Raw genomic sequence first — 24,634 nt, 5'->3', positions numbered from 1 at the left:
CTTTACTTTTACTGTGGCATCAACATAGTTTGTTCTTTTAAATCAACATAGTTTGTTCTTTTATATCAACGTACATAGATTGTTAAAAAAAGAACATATAATGGTTTGAAAAGAACACATAACACTTAAAAAAGAACATAGTCTGATTCGTGGTAAAAGAACAAAAATACTTTTAAAAAAAAAATATAGATTTAGTTTAAAGTGCATCAAAAAATCGTCGTTTCGTCTTTTTTTAATTAGAACATAAAATCGTTTGAATAGAACAAATAACACTTAATAAAAGAACATAGATCTGATGCGTTAGATAAGAACAAAAATACATTTAAATAAAAATATAGATATAGTTTTAAGTGCATCAAAATATCGTCGTTTTTGTCTTTTTAATTAGAACACTAAGTGGTTTGAAAAGAACAAATACAACTAATAAAAGAACATAGATTTGTTGTTCTTTTCGTCCCTTTCATTCTGTTCTTTGTTTGATAAGGAAAAAGAAAATGTGTTCATGTGTTTTGTTCTCTTGTTTTTTTTTAAAATTTTTTTTGAGTTTTTGTTATTTTATTTTTCTTTTGATTTTGTTCTTTGTGTTTTCTAAAAAAGTTGTTGTTCTTTTTTTAATTATTTTGTGTTCTTTTTAACTTTTTTACTGTTTTTTAATTTTTTATAAATATTATCGATAATATGTTTTTTTTTTGTTTTTCTGTTGCATTTTTCACATAATGTTCTTTTTGTAAATAGTTGTTATTTTTATAGTGCATCAGGAGAGAGAATATGTTATTTTCAATTTTGTACATTTTCTTTAGTTTTTTAACATTAGTGTTTTTTTCAGCTTTTGGTTACTGTTCTTTTCGTTTACTCTATTATGTTCTTCCTGTTTAGTTTCTTATGTTCTTTTTGTATTTTTTTTTTGGCGTTTTGGTACAAGTGCACATAGATCTACGTGCAGACCCCTGCACCATCCGCGCGTTGAACAAAAATGAGTAAATGACAACATCAAATTTGTAAATCAAGAACCCAAAATTTGGAGAAATCTACTTTCACTGACCAAGTCTAAAAAGCCAAAATCACAATAACGAATATTAACAATTGAAAACCCAGAAAAGCAAACCACGATGCGAAGTTCACAATTACTCAGTAATTGTTACGACGTGCTTGCCCACTACTTAGCAGTAAGCCAGAGAAAAATTACAGCCTTAATTACCTTAATTACAATACTCAAACCTATTCATGTCTAGTTTTATGTCCTTGATGACGCCCCTGATTCCTGGTTGTCCCCCTCCACATTGCACATTTGCACTCGATCCCCATCTCTCGATCTTGACCATCAACCATCCCGCCGCCACCTTCACGCCCCCCTTATCTCCATTCTTGGAGCTCTTCCCTACTCCACCCACCTCCAAGGAAGGCCGCGATTGCTGAAATTTACAAATCGCCATCCCTAATAACTTCCTCTCTCTTCTGCACCACCCATTGATTTCGAACCAAGCTCAATTCGAAAGTGAAAATCTTGTAGGAAAGGATTGAATCGCTAAAAACGTTGATATTAAGGAGTTCTAAATTCAATTCACCATTACGGGGCATCAATGTTTTCAATTGATTTGGGAGTAAACCCTAAATCTTCTATTTTTAACAAGAGAAATAGGAGAAAAAATAGAGGGTAGAATATGCATTATGATCGACTGCTCAATTACTCAATTAGTAATAGTATTGAATGGGTCGGAGATGACGGTGGAGCTAGAAAAGGAGGAGGCGGTGAAAGAAGAGGATGAGGTGTGGAGAGAAGGACAAGGAATAATTCTATTTTTCTTTTTTATACATTTATTTTAGTTCCGGTGAGTTAAACATGAGTTAAGTGGCCGGAATCTTAACTTTAGGTCCTAATTGATGACTAAAAAAACTGAGGTCCTAATTGGTGAGTTTTTGCAAAAGTGAGATCCCAACTATTGGGTTAACTTTTTTTTTTTGACAGGAGGGTTAACTCTTAATATACAGATCATCAAAAAAATAATAAAAAAATAATACACCTGGGTAATGCAATGCGGTCCGAAAATTACAAACTTAACAAATTAAAAATACTTTTCATCTTTTTTTTAATAGAAAAATGAAATCTGAAAGTAAGGCTACGGCGCACTGTTTCTCCACCTTTCCCCACCTCTCATCACCCATTTCGCCGGAATTCATCATTCCATCTGAAAACTTCGATCTGTCAAGCTCAAAACCCTCGAATTCTATCTCCTCTGCCCTCATTCCATAAAGTTTCCGGCGAATTCCTGAGGAAAAAACTATCAATTATTCCTCAATAACTTGCTAATTTGTTCAAACTTCCTTCAAATTTCTCTAATTTCATTTTTCAATTGTGAACAAAATTGACAGAAATTCCGGTGTTCAGAAAAAATTAGGGTTCGGATCATCTGCTATTTCGGGGATCGTCTCCAATTTCAATGTTGGTGAGGTGAGGTGAGACAGAAGAGAGGGAAAATGACGACGATGAGGAGAGTTGGGAAGTATGAATTGGGAAGGACAATTGGAGAAGGGACCTTTGCCAAGGTTAAATTTGCGATCAACACGGATACTGGTGAAAGTGTGGCGGTCAAAATTTTAGCTAAAACTTCCATTCTCAAGCACAGGATGGTTGAGCAGGTATTAATCTTGTAGTTTTTATTTTATTTTATTAGTATTTCCTTGAACAAACATGGTCTTTTAATTATGATTAGTACTTGTTTCAATTAGACTTGGCAAAACTGACTTGTATTGTATCTAAGTTGACCCGGCCTCAAAAATTAAGAGTATAAAGTATGACTATAGCTTACTCTCTCCACCATTTTGTTTTTTGCAACATCTAGGAGATAGACGGTGTTTAGGAGATAGATTGAGAGAAATCATGTAATACATAGGAGATAGATAGAGAGAATTAGAGAAATCATGTGCAAATAAGGAAAACTTGCAAATCTTGAAATATATATGAACTTCCATTAAATGGAAATGTTGCAATATTTAAAGAACGGATGGAGTATAAGTTATATGGATGGGTTTTGTTACTTCTGTAGATTAAGATGAATGGTAATGTACTTGAATATGACCCAAACCTGACTTGTTTGCCACCTGGTTCACCAGATAAGAGGGGATGTGGGAAATTAATTGCTTTACACTATATGAGAAATTGAGAATGTGTATCCGAAGTAGGGAATTCAGTCTTGTCGAGGCATAATTGTAGTAGGGAAAAATTGCCTCGGTGGTCAGTACTCAGGACTGTTTTCCGCCTGTAATTTATGTGAAGATGAAAGCTTGCTAAGTTTGCTAAGTATTCAAACTTTTATAATGCTGGCAAAGGATGCAAATGATAACGTTTGGGTTACCAAGAACTTTATCAAGAGTGTTAGTGAACTTTGGGGAGCGACCTCAGAATATTTTTCTATATGCAGTAAGCGCATGACTGAGCTACGAGTAAGAGGGCTGGGGGTGGGCCCGGTGGGGGAGGGGGGATTATTGATTGGCCATTATGTTTCTCTGCCTGGTCGAGTCCTTTCAGTTTGGTTTTGGACTTTTGGACGTTTTGGTTACTGCTCGTTGCAATCAAGTGGATGCTGTTTAGTTTGTTGCTAACGGGGTGGAATTGCACAATAACTGTGTTAGATGCTCATGTTGAGGTCATTTTTGTTGTGAACTTTAGGATTTGCCACGTAGTCAGTGTCTCGATCTGCTGGAATTCAAACATTCTTCATTATTTGCAGATTAGACGTGAGATATCCATAATGAAGATTGTTCGACATCCTTTCATTGTCAGACTACATGAGGTATGTGTTCATCCTTTCATTGTTTGACATCCATAATGGTTAGGACTATTCAGGGGAACTTGTTCATGCCCTCTCTGATGTTATCTCCACATTTGAAGGTTTTAGCCAGCCGAACAAAGATATACATAATTTTGGAGTTTGTGCCTGGTGGGGAGCTGTTTGATAAAATTGTAAGGCTCTGTCATTGTTGAAAGATCAACTTATTCAATTTCTATGGATGGCTATTTTGAGAAGATCAGTAGTATTCTGAGGACCCCTCACCTGATTATGCAGTTCACTTCACAGTAGATTCATCATTGTAATTTGTGTCTGAGTTTTGACTAATCAGTTTGCTATCATTTATCACTGCCCTTGCTTCAAGTGTACAGGTTCATAAAGGCAAGTTGTCTGAAATGGAGTCCAGGAAATATCTTCAACAGCTTGTTGATGCAATCTCTCATTGTCATAAGAAGGGTGTTTACCACCGAGATTTGAAGGTACATACCTGTAACTGTGTATTTCTTTAGAACTTTTTCTATCGTTTTCTCAGGATTCATGGCTAAATCTTTTCTTATTCATATACCTAAAAGTAGGATATGACTGCATACATATTCTGACCCCTCCTTTTAACCATACAAAATTTAGCCAGAAAACCTCCTTCTCGATGCACGTGACAATTTGAAGGTTTCTGATTTTGGGCTCAGTGCCGTACCACAAGAAGTAAGCACGATTAAGTTTCTTTGCCTTGAAGCCGAGTTTATATTCTTCTGTTAACTTGCTGTATTGCGTAGCTTACTTCGGATGAATTTATTTTTTAGGGAATTGATCTTCTTCACACCACATGTGGCACTCCTAACTATGTTGCACCTGAGGTAACGTCTTAATTACCATCATAACGGTTGTGTCTTCGCCTGCACAAATCACAGTCTCTTTTGGCACCTGTTTTACATTTTTATGTTCTTAAAATTCAGTTTTGGTGACCAATGATGAGATTATTGAAGCAGACAAAAATAAATAACACAACTTGATTCTATGTATGAAAAAAAATTGAAAACTTCGCACATAGGGGAAGCCAATTGTGTACCTTTGTGTTTGGACTATCCCTTGTCTGAAATAGGATTTCTTTTTTTTGGTCAATTGGTGCAAATAAATCTGATCCAATAAAAAAATGATAACGTTGTTTCCGGAAGTCAAACAGTTACAACTAGAGCCGCACTATTCTGACCATAAGAGCAATTTTGTGGGCAGCAGATACGGCGTTCAACCTACCTGCAGTATTAGTCTGAAAGATCATATCAAATGAGGGGACAAGTCACTTTGGACTATTTATCATTCTAAACTATCCAAGATTCACTACAATGTTATCACCCACCTTTGCTCTCTATGGATCCGTTCTAGACTAGTGACTGAATCTGATAGCCTATTGGACGTAGACATGTTGAGTTCATTGCTATCTGTCCCATCAGACTCCTCAGTTGAAACTTTAATGTGAAAATGATTATCCAGTTCAACATCTTATTTTTTGCAAGTTATTTTTAAGATCTCTTCAAAACTTTAAATACTCATGACTGATCCCTGAGGGTTGCAATACTTTACTACTTTCCCTTGTGTCATTGACCAAAAAGTAGATGGTGAGATCTTTAGAAAGGAGTCTTGCCTTCTTTCAGTTAACAAGCCGATAACTTGGCTCCATCCTTCACTAGATCATGGATAGAATTTATGATCATACTTCCCTTATTTACTTCTAACTGAAGCCACACTGGAGGAGTTTTATTCCCTCCAACCTTGCGCAACATCCGACTCATCATCCTGCTCTCCTCATCCTGAATGTGGATAGTTTGTCCAAGTGTCCAACAATAACTGCCTCCTTGGCGGAATCAACAAACATATTTTCTTGAGGGTTTATGGATCTAAATTAGAATTGGAAATGCGATTCCTCTAAATCAATCATCATATTGTCGTCCTTTACTGTTAACCCCTTTCTACCAAGTTCGTGGATGAGAATGGACTCATACCAAGTTCTACGGTAACAAACTTGACCTCCTGATCATTGAGTGGGCACTGAAGAAGACATCACACTATGCTATACAGAATCATCCCCTTTCTTAGGGGTAAGTTTATGGATCTCTCTTCCATTTGAACTGGAATCTACTATCAACCAAAATTTATATTTTGTTTGATTATGATTACAACGTTATGCAGCTGTTGTGAGGTCCTCTGATCGGGATATTGCTACATTTGGGATTTTAAATTAAACACATTAAAGTCCTATACAAGACTTGTATTTTATGGAACAACATTACAGTACCTTCAAACGAATTAAAACACTGTTGAGTGTCGTGATTTATTAAGTTACTGAGATGGCAGTGAAAAATGTATGCAAATTGTAGAATCGAGTTAGCGTGATTGAATATTGCATGGATCTTGTTGTTACTTTTCTTTCACGACCTTGATGTTTATCTCCCTGTAGCTGTTTTTGAAAATTTGAAAATTTTGAAATACCTTACTTGGAAGGCTGGTTACACTTTCCAGTATATGTTTGCAACACGATAAATAAACATATAGATGATTCTTTTGTCTTATTTGTTGAATAAATAGGTTTTGAATGGCCGGGGATATGATGGCGCTGCTGCAGATATTTGGTCCTGTGGAGTAATCCTTTATGTTTTATTAGCTGGATATCTCCCTTTCCAAGAAACAGACCTTCCTTCCTTGTACAAAAAGGTAACCGTTTATTTTGGGGCTTTGGTCCAGAACTTCACTTTGAACTTGATGGAGTTGGTACATTTAATTATGGTACTTTTCCTGGAACCTTGTATCTTTTGTTTCCTTTGAGGTACTTGTGCTTTTATCTAGCTAATATTTATTCTGTATGAGGTCTCATGCTTGACTCAATATCTATAGAAACCTTAAAAGTAGGGTGTGCTGGTGTGGTCATGGTCCTTCAGAGTCCTCCTTTTGTCTTAGTTTGCGCAATTCGTTATTCCAGAATTCCTGAATGTTTAGTTGTCCCAACTCAGTATGAAGATATTGGAATTCTTAGAACCCGAAGACTATAATTAAGCATTCCCCTGCTTGTATTTCTTTCCTCCTTATCCCTGTCTGACTTTCTCAGATTCACTGGTAATATTAGCATTCAATCTGAAGGTTTCTCATATTTAGGGTAGACTCATATGGGAAATTGACAAGGCTGCAAAAATAAATAATGCCAGACACGCCAGTTAGTTAGGCCTTAGGGTTTCAAGTTCCTGAAAGCACCCTCATTCCTTCAATTTGGTATCAATTATGATTTGATACTCACCCTTTTCAGTAGGATTGTGTTCACTTTACCAGGAGGGTTGTATTGGCTGTAATTTTGAAAGAGCATCTGAATTTGTTCAAACTCAGAGTAGCAGCAGACATGGAGCTGATGTGGAGTCAAATGAGTTTCTTGACCACTCTTTCTGCACTGTCGCATCTGTCAAAGTGGAGTCAAATGAGTTCCTTGACCTCTCTTTCTACTCATGTTAACCTGTGTACCACATTGTACTGCCAATATGCTATTATACAACTTTGGCTGTTCGTTGTAGTCCTCGTTATTTCTTGGATTTTCACACATCTTTACAATTGACTCAGTCTGCACGTCAAGATTCAAGAGGTCCTATTGTATAACTTGTATTATATCATGCTTACGTTTCTCATACGACATTGATGGATGCAGAAACAACTGAAGTCTTTGAACATGTCAGTTGCTATGAATGATCGTCGTATGCATTGTATCTAACTCTTTCTCTGGTGTGTCTGCAGATTAACGCTGCTGAATATTCTTGCCCATTTTGGTTCTCACCAGGTGCAAAATCATTGATTGGAAAGATGCTTGACCCTAATCCCAAAGCAGTAAGTATACATCATCATGTAGAGAGGAAAATTCTCTCTTTCTTGTTTTTCTTCTAAATTTTCCTGCTCATGCCGAACCGATCCTGGTCCAACTGAAAATTTTAACTTTAAAATCAATATCATCTATGTTCAGCAATAAGAATATATCCACTGCATTCGACAATTAAACTTTAATCTAATCTGAGTTAACATGTTCTTTCCACGTCATCCGTTACCCCACCGAGCCAATTGTAAGTGAAATAACAGTCAAATGACAATTGTTTTTGTAATAAAAATTAATTTCCCGAAGCGAAAATAGACTTTTTAAATGGAAGTTTCATTTCCTACTTTCAAGTTATCATGGAGTTATGTTATAAAAAAAATATAAGGAGTACAAATGAAGTAGATGTTCTGTTTAAATTTATATCTGATGTTTTTATAGAATTTATTGTTCAAAAGTCAAAACAAAAATATGTCCCCATTACAGGTAATAATGAATTATTAGAAAATGTAAGTTTATTAATGTTAACACTGAATAAATGATATAAGTTGAATAAAGTAATGTACCACAATTTTTGAAGAGTCTAAAATGAATTAGGCCAAATGGCCAATAAACTTGCAATACTTGAGTGAAGTTTAAGTATAAAATTATACTTCCTCCTCCCTATATTAATTGCTACATGTAGAGGAGGCACACAAATTGACCAATTATGGAAGGGAAAAAAGTGAAGAAGGTAACCATTTGCAAGGGGTAATTTGGGAACAGGGAGGAGAGGGAATGTGGAGCAACTAGCTAGATCTGAAAACGTAAGGGTATGTTTGTCTTTTTATTTGAGAGTAGTTACCATGTTTAGGTATGTAGGAATTAATGTGAAACTTCCAAATAAGGGAAGTGTAACAATTAATATTGAACGGAGGATGTAAATAAGTTAGCGAAAAGTTTATGTGATTGTGAGCTACTAAGCTAGAGTATGAAGTCTTGAGTTATTGTAGGCAGTTAACTTGCTAGCTTCAAGAGGAGAGAGTTTCCGGTTGTGCCTAATCAATTTTCATTTGTTTCTTTGTCGATGCAGCGCATTACAATAGAAGAAATTAGAAAGGACCCTTGGTTTCCAGTGAACTACATTCCTGCTCGACAAGGTGTTGAAGAAGAAGTGAACTTGGATGATATTCGTGCTGCTTTTGATGACATTGAGGTTAGATTCTCGCCCTTGCCCTCTTTGTTTCCATTACTACGTCCCCTCTCTTATTTATTTATTTATTTATTTATTATACCCACTAAGTTTCCAAAATACACAAGAACCCTATTTTTTCAGAAATTCACCAAATGCCCTAATTTTTAACGGAAGTCCAATGCAGTTAGTTTTAATGATAATTAACTCTTAATTAACCCCCCAATTAACCTAATTGACCATAATAAAACCTAATAAAACTTTTTTCTCTTTTCTTTTTTTTTCTTTTCTCTCTCCACGTTCCTTTCTCACCCAGTTTTAGAAACGAACATTAGTTCCAGATGAGCCTGCATTATCATGCTTGCTGGGAAGTGTCTCTAACATCATTTGGTGGTTTCCACAACAAGAGTTAGTGATGCCCTCAACAGAGTCTGAACTATAGCCTGCAAAATCTTAGTAAACAGTTTTTTCTGGAGCTACAATTTGCTTTTCATTCGCTGCTTTCAATCCGCTCTGCTCTTGAGCCAATTACCTGGCCTAGCATAGACGTACCAATTGTTAATGCCATGGCAGTTTTGGGCATTAGAACAACCTTTCTAAACATGAGAAAACCATATGTAAATTGAGTTTTTTAGAATTTCATATATACATCAAAATTAGACCACAACCATCTTTCTTCACCCAGTTCGCTGCCCCACACCACGACCATCACCGGATACTTAGATACTCGAATTATGGGGGAAATCAAATTGGGTCTGAGCCTCTGGGGCGGCTAATTCCTTATCTGAATTGAATTACCTGGTATTACTAAACTGAAGATTTAAGGTTAAATTTGGCAAAAAAGGCATCATCGAAGAAGATGCGCATGATAATGAAGAGTTAAAGTTTTTTTGTAAGATTAAACAACAAAACAGTACCTTATTGAGATCAATAACGAGGAATAAAGACCAAGTCCAACTTATGAAGTGATTTGAATTGGACAAAAGCCCCAAATTCAGTATTGTATAGCTTATGCGTCTGATTCTTCAAATTGGAACCACCACCAAAAATGGGAACTAATCCAAATTAATAATTCGGTACGTCTTCAGGTAAATCGATCCAATTTCTTCTAAAATTTTAATTTGAAGACGGTGACCCGACGTTTCGTTGATGGTATCATAGTAGTGGGGATGGTGAGGTTGGTCGCAGGGAGATATGTGGGTTGATGTAGACCAGTGGCGGTTCAATTGGGGAGAGGAGAGGCATTGAGAAGAGAAGAGTAGTAGACGGCGACCCGGTGTTGGAGGGGCGTTGCGGTGGTTGTTGACCGTGGTGGTATAGAGGTTGTGGAGCAGAGAAGGCAGAGATGTGGGGCTTTGAACCTTTGAATCCGCCATTGAAGAACAGGAGAGAAAGGGACGAGGACAGAGAAAAGAAAAGAGAAAGAAAAAACAGTTTAATTAGGTTTAATTATGGTTAATTAGTTCAGTTAAGGGGTTAATTGGATTTTAATTATCATTAAAATAACGGCGTTATACTTCCATTAAAAATTAGGGCATTCGGTGAAATTTCTGAAAAAATAGGGGTAGTTTGTGTATTTTGAAAACTTAGTGGGTATTTGGTGCACTACGCGAAACCTCCAGGTCAATTCATGAAAAAACCTTTTTTTTTTTTTGCATACATCTGTGGTCTTCTTTGCTGGCCGTGCTGGGTCCTTTTTCTCTTGACGCCTGTCAATTCTGTCATCTAATTTGTGATCAATTCCCATGATTGCTTTACAGTTGTAGCTATTATTTTCTATTTTGTTGCTGTCTTTGTGATAGGTTGATTCTATTACTTACGATAAGTTCTCTTGGGTATTATTCTACAGGATCATTTTGTAACTGAGCAGTCTAGGAAGCTGGACAGGGGCCCCCTGATAATGAATGCGTTTGAAATGATTACCTTATCTCAGGGTCTAAATCTATCAGCCTTATTTGACAGACGGCAGGTATAATCTTTTTAAAATTTAAACAGAATAATCTCTATAATACTAATGCAAAGAAAAATACAGTTAGTTGCAGTGCTTGGAATACATGAACTTTTTTGATCTATTTCCTTGATATAGTACCTTATTAAACCTCATTAGACTTTAACGAAAGTTTATTAGATTATTACTAAACTTTTAACCATTAGAATATTAATAATAATTATCCAAAATATATAAAATGCAAGTATGGATTTGACCGGTTTGTAAAAAATTATTTGTGATTAACTCTTTAATAAACCTCTTTATACTCCGTAATGGAACTTTATCAAGGACGAAAAACGACTACTCCGTATTTAATACTCCCTACGAGTATTTCACAACTCACAAGTGTAGGAAAAAAGTTTTTTTTTTATTTGGAGGGAAAGATCGGGCGGTCAAGGAATTATATTAAAAGTTCCACCAAAGTTTGAATACTTTGGGTGAAGGAGTTCATACATACTCTTAGGGATCATCCATTGATTTGTGATGTACACGTAATTTTAAAAGTGTGAATTAACCTTTTCCCTTATAATTATATTGATAAATTAATAATAACATTTAATTAATACTTAATCACATAACATTGATAATTATTAACTTCAATTAGTAATCACAAATTATTTTAATATAATAGCATAAATATGATTTATTTAATATAACGCAAATAATCATAATATTACATATTTTATCTAAGACCTTATTGGAACTTATACGACCTTATTAGAACTTAAAGGGTTTTATTGGAACTTATAAGGCCTTGTTGGAACTTATAAGGCCTTGTTGGAACTTATATGACCTTATTGGAACTTATAGGAATTTATTGGAAATTATAGGCCCTTATTAGAACTTATAGGACCTTATTTAACTTATAGGAACTTATCTGAACCTATTTGAACTTATAGGACCTGAAAATAAGGTCTTATAAGTTGAAGAGAACAAGGTCTTAGTTTTCTTTCTTCACAATGCCCATTTTGTCCTTGTTTTTCATAGGATTATGTGAAGAGGCAAACTCGCTTTGTTTCCCGGGAATCTCCAAAGACCATCATTTCGACTATTGATACTGTTGCTGAATCAATGGGTCTCATGGTTCATACACGTAACTACAAGGTGTGCATCTTAATTTTGCACGAGTTTCTTTCCTGAGATTGCAAGGTTTATGCATAACAGCTCTTTTATCTGTATTGGGTTTATGCTATATTGTTTGAGTTTTGTAACTTTGTTTGCTCAATCTTGTCAGTTCTCTCTATCCGTATCCCATGTTTCTTGTATATGGTATCAAAGACGTGTTGAAATATAATATGCCTGCTCATAGGTGCCTCCCTTTTTTGACGGATGGAGAAAAGCCTATAGTATGCCTGCTCATAGGTGCCTCCCTTTCTTGATGGATGGAGAAATGCCTAAATGTTAACAAATGAAATATGGTTATTTATTCGAAATATTGGTTTCAATTTTAATACGTTTCCATCAACTTCTCTAACAGCAGCTGGAAATTTTGTTTTGGGATATTTTCTGATAAGAAACGAAAGTTCTATCAGGAAAACCTTTTATTAGACTGCAACTCTCGTAATATATCCCTGATTTAAGTTTTCTTAGTCTTCAGTCCATTTTGTTATTGGTATTGTAAGTTTGGGTGAAAGTTTGTAGCTTTATACCAGAGTTGTTTCTCAAAGAACAGAACTTCTGAATCTTCACAACTTGTGAGGAATTGGATTGTTGTGGTATTAACAATATATGAGGCAACCTGTTTCTAAACCGAAACTTCTAGAGTAGGAGGTTCTGTGGCTAATTTCTGGTTTCTATAAGAACAGAGTTCCTGATTCCTCACCCCTTGAGGATGTGACTTGTTGTGTCATGAGAAACTGAGGCAACATGTAACTTAGGATATCACAAGTTCTATTGTTGGAGGACCTGAGGCTAATTTTCTGCTTGTGGTTTTATCTGAAAAGGAAAACGGTAACTTTTGTGTAAGACCGCCTTACCGGAAAGACCACTTTGATTGCTTAACTAATTGGTTCCATTGCTTTACTAATTAATTCTAGTGTTTAACTAATTAGTTTCATTGCATAACTAATTGGTTACAATGCTTAACTAAATAGTTCCAGTGCTTAACTAATTGATTTCATTGATTAACTTATATGATATCAGAGTGGTCTTTTGTGTAAGACCGCCTTATATAAAAGTTTGTAAAAGGAAAAAGGGCACAGTATCTTTGGCTTAAAAATTCAAATATTATGTTCTGCTTTGAATTTGTTACGTACTTAGGTAGATGAGCTTTATTGTTCTTTTTCTTCGTTTCCCTTCCTGATATATATGTGGATAAGTAGTAAACTGCTGATTCCTGTCTTAAACTAATCCATTTTTTACCTTTCTTTTCCACAATGTTGGTTGATGTAGATGAGACTCGAAGGAATATCTGCTAATAAGGCGGGGCAGTTTTCTGTGGTGCTGGAGGTAAATAACTTTCTTTCTTGCACTACATTGAATCTTGGATACTCTCCTTGTACTCCCAATAGTATCGCAAATCCTCGTATGTGTTAATTGAGTTCATTCGAATTTCAGATCTACGAAGTTGCTCCTTCACTTTTCATGGTGGATGTTCGGAGAGCTTCTGGTGACACCCTTGAATACCACAAGGTTAGCTTTCATCAGTAGTGTCCAGCAAGCAACATGTGTATAATGTGATTGTTATTTCATATCAGTTACCAAAGCATGATATAATAGGGATATGGCAGAGCATAAATTGACAATTTGAGTGTGTTACTGTCAGTAGCTTCCACACCTGCAATATCTGTAGTTTATCAGCCATGCATTGTGTCACTGGGTTTATTGAAGATTCCGATTCACTTTTCAGAATTGTAAATCCACTTTTATGATAGCTGCTCTATGAATTAGGATTTTTTACAATCAGTCTTTCACAGTGACATATTTTCCATCTTAATATGGTATTCTCAATCAGACAAGAGGTCCTACTTCCTTTTGGCCTTATCTTTTTGTTTAGCTTCTGTTCACGGGTTCCTCTTTAGATTTAGATTTTTCTCAGCTAAAATTTCTTGGGCGATTGATAAATGTATATCAAGCAACCCTCTAGCTTTGTGAAAATCTTGCCAAGCTTAAGAATCTATTTCTAAATAGACTTGACATATTTTGGCAATAAATGGAAAAGGAGTGCATGATCCTTTTACTCTCTTCTTCAGTAGCGTTGTTTTTCCATATGTGACATCTTTTTTGTTTAAAGGATTTATTCTCACCAGGTTTCCTTCCAATGCTTCGACCTTTTTAAGGAGGACCGTTTGTTGCACTAAACTGAGAATCTATTCCTGGTTCTGCCCTCGACTTTTTTTTTGAGGGGGTGGGGGGGTATGATGTTGACCTAATACAAAGATTTTCAGCCCACCACTTTTACCTTCATGTGATCAGAAGGAATTGACTACCGGGATCTGAACCATAGGCATAGCATAGAGGTGAGACTGGTGATGAGCAACAATTTGACCAAGGACAGTTGGGTTTGGTGTTCAATTACTCACTCTTTCTTCCTTTTTCACCTATATCTTTCAGTAATATCTCTAGTCCCGCTACTAAATACTCCCTCCGTCCCAGATTAGTTGTTACACTTTCCTTTTTCGTGCGTCCCAGATTAGTTGTTACACTTCTAAATTAGGAATGACCCCACAATTATTATATTGTTTCTCTCTTCCCACTAAATCTTTTTTTGTCCCCACACCCTCTCTCATTCAATTAAAAATATACCCCACTAACTCTTATCACATCTACTTTTTCAATAAAATAATAATTGATAGCCACACTACTACTTATCGCATTAAACTGTGTGCCCAGGAAAGTGTAACAACTATTTTGGGACAGAGGGAGTATTATACTGATGCTCTTACTAGGGAAATTTGTGAACAATTACCCATTATGACACTAATTTTGTAAATAACTACCTGATATGTGCGTTTTTGTAAATAACTACCTAATATCATTCTTTATTTTTAATGTGTTTTGTCCAAATTGCCATTGGTAAGGACAACATTCAACCCTTTTCCTCCTTTGTCTTCTTCAATGAACCAAAATTCAAATTAAGCTCCCAATATTTTTATTTTCCATATCTTTAGCTCAGAATAGGAAAATGTAGGGCCTGCAGACAACTTGGACAGAAATCGTGTTTTGCAGGTGTTGCCCCAAAAAATATACTTAATATTAGGTAGTCATTTACAAATATACACATAATAGGTAGTTATTTACAAAAACTATGAAACTTAAAATAGGTAGTTGTTCACAAATTTGTCTTCTTAATACCTCACCTATCAGTTTGAATACTTGGAACCCCTCCCCCTCCACATTCAGTTCTGTTTCCATGGACCCATCATGTCATTGTTTTCCTTTTCCCTGTGTAGCTGGATGTCCTTCCTTTCCCAAGGGATGGGCCTGACTTCATTTTGTTAATTAGGCTCACCAGAAATCAGTTTGGTATCTTTCACCATGATTTTCCACTTGCAAATACTTGGTGCATGAAGTTCATGTGTATGCTTTATCTTGTTCTTTTGCTGATACCCTGGGTGGTAGCATTAGCCAAATACTGATTTACATCTTGTTCATTTGGCAAACTGCCCGGGGTTTCAGTTACAATACCAAAAATATTCACTCTTTTGTAGCTTAGCTAAAATCTCTAAGATCTTATCTATGGCAGTTATTTTTAGTTGGTATTTAATTACGTAAGTCTTAATTAAAATCTCTAAGATCTTATCTATGTTCTTGTCCTGCAGTTCTACAAGCATATATGTGCTAAACTGGATCACATCATCTTGAAACCAAAAGAGGGTATGCCATATTCCAGTCTACTTAGATCTGGTTCCATTGGATAAGGAAAATGATTGATGAGGCAGAAACTAACAGACGAGCTAACTACATCTAATCTACCTATATTACATGATAGGAAAAGGCGAAGAAGGTTCTCGAACCCTTGAAAGCAGATATCATAGAAGAATGTTATCGGAGCCACCTTGAAGGTAGTTGCCATTGACATGCCACTTTATTATTTATCAGAAGATCTTGAGTGTATGCAACATTTGCGTGTTAATTTGCACAGTGTATGTCTAGATTAACCCTTATAGAATTCGTCCCGTATTCTATCTTTATCTTGTCTGGGAATTGGTTGAGTTTTGTACACCGGGAAAAGGAAGAAGACTATGCACATCTCAAGAAGGTATGAACTGTATTTGGTAGGTTTCCAAGTGTTGTCTCAATAAAACTAGGAGCCTAGGAGGTGTCTCCATCCGTACATGTAGCAAGAACATTAACTCTGTGTTTGTTTGTTATAGGCATTCAAGTTGTTGTAAGGTAAAGTTAATAAATGTTGAGATAATAGTTATTCTTTCTTTTTAATAATTTCCCAGACGATACCCAGGATTCGGGATTGATCATGTTTGTGCTGTTGTCCACTGCTTCGAATGGACTCCAAATGTATAACTTCCACAAGTATCTTTAGAGACAATATAACTCAGTATTTTTCTTTGTTATATTGTCGTGGAGGGCTGTGATAGACTTATTTTGCTTATCACAAGCGTGTTATTTATGTTGGGTAAAAATACGTTTGTGTGTGTGCGCGCGTGCTTGCGTGCGTGTGTGAGAGAGAGTTACCACTTTTAGAGGTAAACTCCAATTGTCAAACAAGGCTTTTACCATTTCGAGTATACATGATAATACATCCAACCACGTTGATTATGTACTGAAATACAAGAGACTCAGGAGACAAACTGAAACCGGAGAGGGAAATACTCAACGTATGATACGGGGTAATTTACATTTTCTTTAGGTAGGTAAGAAGAACTGTTCTTCACCCAATGTCAAAAAAAAAATAAAAAAAAATAAGAACTGTTCTTTTGGGCTAAAACTTAACACGAGTCATTCATCATTAGACAAGTTTAATTGGCCTTTTATCGCCTTTTGCGGTAAATTCAGTAGACACAAAAAAATCAGTGCATTAATGACTTGAGAGTTGAGAAACAGACAAGATATCTTGAATTCTTGATATATACAGAGCATTTAGTTAAATAAAAGTACTCCATAAATATAGTATCATCAAAATCATCAATTATATATATTAATCTCCTATTTTCCACTTATATGCAAATTCTCTATAGAAATATAGCTTACAATCTTTGCTTTGAAACAATGATTGATTTCTAAAGTTAATCATATTCTTATAATCCGGATTTAGTTGTCACGTTACTGGTTGAAAGACGATAGGTTGTTATATCCTCTAATCACGGCTGAAAAACCTTATTCTTACACCTACATTTCCAAGACACCAAATAATAGTTTTCTTCTTGTGATGAAACTCGACGAGGAGGAATTACAAGAACAGCCATGCATGGTCTGCAATTCATACACTTGTTTGTGCACTTTGGTGGTCGAGATCCCAAAACCATTCTTTTGCTCTCCGAGATACCTATTCACCCGGAAAAATAATTAAAAATAATTAGGGTAAGCATATCATTATATTCACAATTACTAACATTAATCTATCTTAATTATGGTCAAGAAAATTCTAATTACAATCGTGATCATATTATTTCACTCGAAAGGGGGGTCATCCGGAAGAGTTAGATATCTGAAAATGTGAATTAAATCGTCTGCCTAGTTTTATTTCCTTATTAAAAAAAAAAAAAATCTTGATCATATTCAAACATACATAATAAAACAACACTCCTCTAGTATAAAATAATACTCCAGTGTTTTAGCTAGCTAGAATAATACAAAAGTTAATTAAAAATTAATGCAAATCACAAAATGATTCTTCAAACTTCAAAAAGATAGGAATGAATTTCACAAGTAAAATATTCTTTTTAAAAAAACACCTATATAGACCAAAGGGAGTACGGAATACAACAAAATCTTTCTCCTTGGATCTTGAGCAAACAAAACATACTCCAAGATGATCACAAACAAAATTTAAAAACTATAAACAAGAAATTAGTTACTACACTAAACATTAAATTCACTTGAGGGAAAAAGAAATAAAAATGAAATTCTCAATGGTAACCCCGTATTTCGTGAGGGAAAACAAGAACTTATTCATAGGTAAAAGAGAACCTTACTTTACAAATGCGTTTTGTAAAAGAGGATCTTACTCTAAACAAAATTTAAAAACTAGAAAAACAGGGAAATTCTTAATGGTAACCCAGCGTTTGTAAAAGAGAAGCTTACTAAATTAGTGCATATGAAATCTGGGTTGTTACCTGAAATAGAAGGAAGAGAAGAGAAAACAACGACAGATGCCAAAAACAGAGCTGATATCTGTAGCCACCTGAATGATTTGCATCTTGTATTCATCATTTATATCTAATATTTAACTAAATATGAATTTGAAGGAAGATGATAAATATGGGAAGTTTGAGGTTGTATAAAACTGAAGGTTAATGGTGTGTTTGGCTGTTTGCTCAATTATTCTTGTTGAATGCTTGTTTGTTATACTGTAACAAAAATACCAAGTAAGAGAGTAGATCGATAGCTACAGTATGTCTCAACTTTTTTAGGGGTGCACACTACCCTGCACACTACCGCACTGACGCACTCTATACCAAATACTTGTATTATTTTAGTGCTATAGTGAGTGACACTTGTTAGAACAAACAATGACAATAATTGCGAGCTGTTAATATCTGACCCATGAAACAATTACGTGTGAGAGTCTCACATTGATAAAAGAGAAGTTAATCACTTAACAAGGCCAAAGGGCTACTCCCCTTATTGTCATATGGTTTTAAGGTGGAACCTCCTTTGGACTTGTTAAGTGGACTCTCTCTTAATAGCGGGCGCGGCCCAGACCCGTATTTAATACGGGCAACGAATAGTAACATCATCCCTTAATCTTTATGAACACTCGTGTTTAAGGTCGCTTGAGTTTCTCTAGACTTGTTACGTTGTGTTGGATTCCTAGAAAGGACACTCGCTAGAACAATTATAGAAATTGCAGGTGACAAATAGTAACAAACATATACTACCTCCGTTTCAGAAAGTTTTTTACGCTTTGAAAAATGTGTCCAAAGTATGAAAACTTCTAACAAATGTTTAAGTTGAGCATGACCAATTTACCACCATGTGTCCCTAATCCCTATATATATAGACCTAGTAAGAAGTGGTATGTCACCTCACAATTCTTACTGCCTCGTATGTTGTGTCATGTCGAGGTTGAGATTTTGGAGAATTTGACATTGGAGTAATATGCCAGTTTAATGCGTTGTTGCCGTTGTAAGATCTGATTTAAGTTTTTAATGTCTATAATTAAACACAATTATTATAAATCTCGATTCTTTGTAATGCAAGACATCTCAAAAACAAAGGTGAATATTGCAACTTCGGATTAGAAAATTAATTACTCGTATTTTGTAAAATTAAATTAGGGTTGCACGAGATAATTATTTTTTTTGGTTCTATTATGAGGAGTTCCCACCGTTTTCGACGAGTGGAGTACGAGACAATAAAATTGATGAAATTCTATACTATTTAGTCCTTACTAAATATGGATTTGTACGACTAAGTATTCAATTATTAAAGAAAATGATGGAGAATATCAGAAAATGACCTTAAAAAGGTGAAAGCTAGAGTTTCGTTCTTCCTCACTTAAATAGCTACTCGGTACTTTAAGTGAAACTGTTTATATGGCCACCATCAAAATTAGTGAGTCCAATGTTTTTTTTAAGTTAGTGGGCCCAATGCTTAGTATTTAATTATTTGTTGAACACATGATACCATTTTACCAAAATGCTCTTGAGAGTCTTGACTTCGATAGTCTTTGATGAAGGGTTTGTCAATTGTCATGATGTTTGAAAGACAAATTAAGTTTGGGATGTCAACGGGATGAGATATTCGTAAACAACTATGTTAATAAGCTCGGTCAAAGCTCGTCCAGTAAGTAAATAACAAGTTTAATATCGCATTAAGTTTAATAAGTATAGCTAACTCGAACAACTATGTGTTCAACTCCTTTAGACCCGTGAGCAACTAAAGTAATGCAAAACCAACTCGTTTAACTTTTCAGGCTTGTTAATGTACTCCCTCTGTCCCTTAATACTCGTACCATTTTGACTTTTTGTACTATTCATAAAATTCCCTTTGACCCTACTTTATTTCTAGTATATGAAAACAAATGTTAGTATATAATATAATGTTGGCTTCATCTTAATATATATTTTCAAAGTATTATATTTTTATAAATTTTTACAATATGTAGTTAAAGATATTGATGGTCAAAGTTGTGCATTAGCAAGCGTGTTCAGTCAAAACGGTGCGAGTATTAAGGGACGGAGGGAGTAAATATTTGTACATTAATATCTCTACTTGAAAAAATTATTAAAAAGTTGATATTTCGAAAGTACATAACAAAACGATTCAAACAAGATCTCACACTATTACCCTATTTACTTATATACTCCGTATAAATCACACGTAATAGTCAAATTGGATTTTACATATAGTGTCAAAAATCAAAGTATAATAACCACACTTTGTTGAGTATTTGGATCGGGTGTTCCAATTCCAATTCCAATTCCAATTCCAAAATCAAAACGAAAAAAAAAGGGGGTAAAAGAGTGGATGACAGATGTTAAGGTGAAGAAGATAAAAAGAACAGTTAGAAGATGTGTTTGTTAGAGCAGATGACTTGACCTTCCTTCTGCACAAATAATTGAAACTTGTCTCCCACTCTCCACCTTTCAATCTCTGATTTCTTCACATGAATAATACCACCAAATTCGTTCTACACAACACTATTTACTCTCAACTACAGTCATTTTTGCTGGAGAAGAGTGAGACATTTCTCTTAAATTACAACCAACTTTTTAAATCCAAATACCTTTTTGACTAAAACTCTTCTAGGGTCCAAGTTTCTGTATCATTAACCCGAGTGGAGCTCATGGGTTGTTTTTGGCTTAGACCCGGTTTTCCGAATTTTATTTGGCTGAAATAAATTTAACTAAACTTAATTGAATTGAGCTGAAATGAATGGAGCTTAACTGAACTGAATTGAGCTGAATAAATAATAAATAATAAATAATAAATAATAGATATAATAATAATAATAAATAATAATATAATAATAACAATAACAACAACAACAACAACAATAATAATAATAATAAATTTTAATAGTAAATAAAGATGAACATTACAATTAATATTTAATATTGTAACAATAAAAATAATAAAAAAAAAACTTTAAAAAAAAAAAAAAACACGTACAATGTCGTTCTTTTGAACTGGACTGAATGAAACTTAATGGAGCTAAATTGAACTAATCTGAATGGAGCTGAATTGAACGCAACTGAATGGAGCTGAACAGAACTGAACTGGACCGAACCAAACTAGACTAAACGAAACTGAACTGAACTGCAATCAAGTCCAAATGAACAAGGCATTATTATGTAATTCAAAGTGATGCGTTGAGCCAAATTTATTGAACCAACTCAAGCATCTTGTTTGCAAAAGTTTTTGGGGAGGCATCGAAAGCATGCTCTTTGTCATGATCAAACATACGGAGTACTTTGACACTATTATAGTTGACACAACTAGATTAGGTCCCGTGCACGCACGGATATTTGAAAATTATTATTTGACCATCTTTTTAATAAAATTTTTAATTGAATTATTTGTCCTTTAAATCTATTGCGTAAATAATAATCTCCAATGTACTCATTTTATCATATTTTAACTTACTACGTATTATATATTTTATATGTTTAATATGATCATCTGACTAAAATATTTGATATATTTAATATGATAATTTGACCAAAATATCGAGTAAGAATATTTTTTATTATTGATATGACAGTTTGACTAAAATTTTACCAAAATTTTAATAATGGCATATTCCATAATCCTATTTTTTTTTCCATATATAAACATTTATACAAAAGGAGAGAAAATAAAAAAAGAATAAAATAAATTTCTATTTAGGAAAGAGTTTTTGGCGGGAAAATTTTTCACCAGGAAGTGACACGTGTCATTCCTGGTGTCTGTTTTAGTATATAGTAATAGATATTTGCATCTTTGACACTACCAGTTGCTGGACCAGGCGCTAGCGAATGTGGTCCCCTTAAGGGATGTAAAATCGATTAATGAAAGTAAATATGTAAAACTTGTATAGTAAAGGGTAGGGAATATGAAATATAAAAATCACAAATATACAAATTGGTAAACACAAACACTTAGGTAACATATATTATACATTATATCTACTTGGTAACCAAGATTCTTTAAATTTTACAAAAGGAGCAAAGCAAAGAGTATTGGCCAAAAACATGAAGCATTGCCTTGCAAAATTCCTCAGTACATACTACATTAAACTTGGCGAGTTAGGGTGATGCAACATTATCAGCTAGTGTCAAACTACTCTGTAATTTATACATATAGAAACTGACATTGATGCCTAGCCACATAGAGCTAGACATCATCCCCGAACTGCATTCATTCACCATCTTTTGTCTTCCAGAACAACTTTCTTAAGGGTCCACTACATAACATTGTTCCTCTAGAAAGAGTTATGGTCTCATTTCGATCAGCAAATGCTTGGTGCGAAGTAACTCGATCTTGGATAAACTTGAATGTCCCTTGATCATTCTACAATTCAAATACAACTTAGTCTAGAACACTCTAATATAAAATCATACGATATATAACAATGTGTTTAAGGAAAAGATAAAAAAAAACAAATAAATTATTAACTGTAATAAGAGGAAAGAGTAAAACAACTACTATGAAGTGTAATACGGAGTAAGAGGGAAAGGGGAAAACTTAAATGTACTATTGTTGAGAAAAGATAAGAAAAAACAAAAAAGGAATTGAGGGTATTTCAGTAATACCACTGTTGCATAAATAGTAATAAGGATTAAGTGACAAAGGGAGATCGATTTCTTGAGTGATTTTCAATGTTATTTCTAAACTTTTAAAGTTTGAGTCTATCTATGGCGGTGTTTGGTTAGGAGAGATTTGAGAGAAAAAGAGCTTTTTGAGGTGAATTAGAGGTTTGACCTTTAGAAAAATCTAATTGGGAGTGTTTGGTTAGGAGAGGATTGAAAGAGAGTTTTGGGGTGAAAAGACTAATTTTGGAAAAGCTCAATATAGGAGCTTTTTGCAATTAGAGGTTTGAGAAAGTGGATGAAAATGATTATTTTGTCCTACTATTGCCTATGTTTACAACCACTATCAACCTTGGTACCCTACATATTTTTCTCCTAAAAACATTACTCACACTTTCTTTTTCACTTCACGGTATTTACTAGATTCGTTTTTTGTTGTAATAAATTTTATATTAGTAATTTGAAGCAATTGAAGTATATTGCAATAATGCTTAAAATATCATTAGTAATTTTTCTCTATTTAAAAAATATATATTATTAAAAAATTTAAATTAAGAATAATATATAGATATTTTTTAAAATAAATTTATTTTATTTAGTCAATGTTTATTAAAAAAATATAAAAAGAAAAAAATTAACACGATAAACTATTTGTCTAATATTAATAAGAAACAAAGTATGTCAATGTTCTTAATGGTCATTTTACATATTAAACAGCTAACAGCTATCAGCTAACTTACCAAACACTTTTACACAAACAGCTAATGTAACCAGCTAGTCAAATCAACTAATGCAAACAGCTAACCGCTAACAGCTAGTCAAACTAGCTATCAACTAACAGTTAACATCTCCTAACCAAACAGGGCCATATAAATAATGTTGAATTGTGTTTATTTAAGTGACATGCAAATATGGTTAAACCATGTGAACTTCATGAGTACTCCAAATGCTAGGTAATTTCTGAGTGCAGTCAGGGGAAGGGGGACAACTCTTTATTTTTATTCTTAAAAAAATCTCAATAAAAATAGTTGTTTTATTAGGTTCCACCAAATTGTTCCCACACTAGTGACTTGTTTCCTTAGCCTAGAAAGCTGACTGATCATTTGCGTGTTCCATACACCATACTTCCATGCCCATGCTCAGCTCCTCCATCAAGAAAGAACTACTTGAATTATACTCATGAATCATGATCGTAAAGTTACAACCTATTCCGAACATATTAAAATGGTATAGAGTTTATTACTCCCTTCGTTCCGGAATACTAGCAACAGTTTGACTGGACACGTTTGCCAATGCACAACTTTGACCATCAATATCTTCAATTATATATAAAAATGTATATTAAGATGAAACCAACAATATATTATATGCTAACATTTGTTTTCATATACTATAAATAAAATAGGGTCAAAGTGAATTATGTGAATAGTGCAAAAAGTCAAACCGTTGCGAGTATTCCGGGACGGATGAAGTACATTTTTATTTAATTAAAAGATACTGAGTACATTTTTTTTATAATCGACCGTGTTTAATTAAAAGATACGGAGTATATTTTTCTTTTATGGCATATCATGGTCTTTACTTTCAATTATGTTAATATTAATCTCGTTTTTGTGATCCCCCAACTTACTCACATCATCTTTACTGCAATAACTAATTAATTCACCTACAATCACACTTTCATCTTATTTCAATAAATTCAACTCATTATCCTAAAATTACATGTCGATTAAAAAGTATATTTTAATTAAATACAGAGGGATTATACTTTCTCTATCACCTTAAACATTACTCCTACCCATCTTCTCAAAACTGAATCACCGTCACTTTTCAATATGGGTGGCAATTTGAGTCAGTGGATTAGGTTCGCTTTGATTTCAAGTCGATTTCAAGTTGTATCTATAAACATGAGATATTGTGTAAAACTTGATATTACTACTAAAAAAAATTACACCATTAACGACGGAAAATTCCGTCGTTAAAAGCCAATAA

General features: G+C 34.2%; 1 protein-coding gene across 1 annotated transcript; it reads left to right on the top strand.

Annotated features, from left to right (window-relative positions):
- Window positions 1-2,083: 2,083 nt before the first annotated feature.
- Window positions 2,084-16,204, top strand: LOC110796827 (CBL-interacting serine/threonine-protein kinase 24). Its single transcript, XM_022001913.1, has 15 exons — window positions 2,084-2,637; window positions 3,729-3,791; window positions 3,890-3,961; window positions 4,160-4,267; window positions 4,416-4,490; window positions 4,589-4,642; window positions 6,369-6,494; window positions 7,557-7,646; window positions 8,699-8,821; window positions 10,647-10,766; window positions 11,775-11,891; window positions 13,179-13,235; window positions 13,344-13,418; window positions 15,548-15,602; window positions 15,718-16,204. The coding sequence occupies exons 1-15, from the start codon at window positions 2,476-2,478 to the stop codon at window positions 15,786-15,788; spliced, it is 1,368 nt and encodes a 455-aa protein (XP_021857605.1). The 5' UTR covers window positions 2,084-2,475; the 3' UTR covers window positions 15,789-16,204.
- The last annotated feature ends 8,430 nt before the right edge of the window (window positions 16,205-24,634 follow it).

This window comes from Spinacia oleracea, chromosome 2 (assembly GCF_020520425.1).
Source record: "Spinacia oleracea cultivar Varoflay chromosome 2, BTI_SOV_V1, whole genome shotgun sequence".
Lineage (NCBI taxonomy): Eukaryota > Viridiplantae > Streptophyta > Magnoliopsida > Caryophyllales > Amaranthaceae > Spinacia > Spinacia oleracea.
This window is presented reverse-complemented; position numbering and strand designations above follow the sequence as displayed.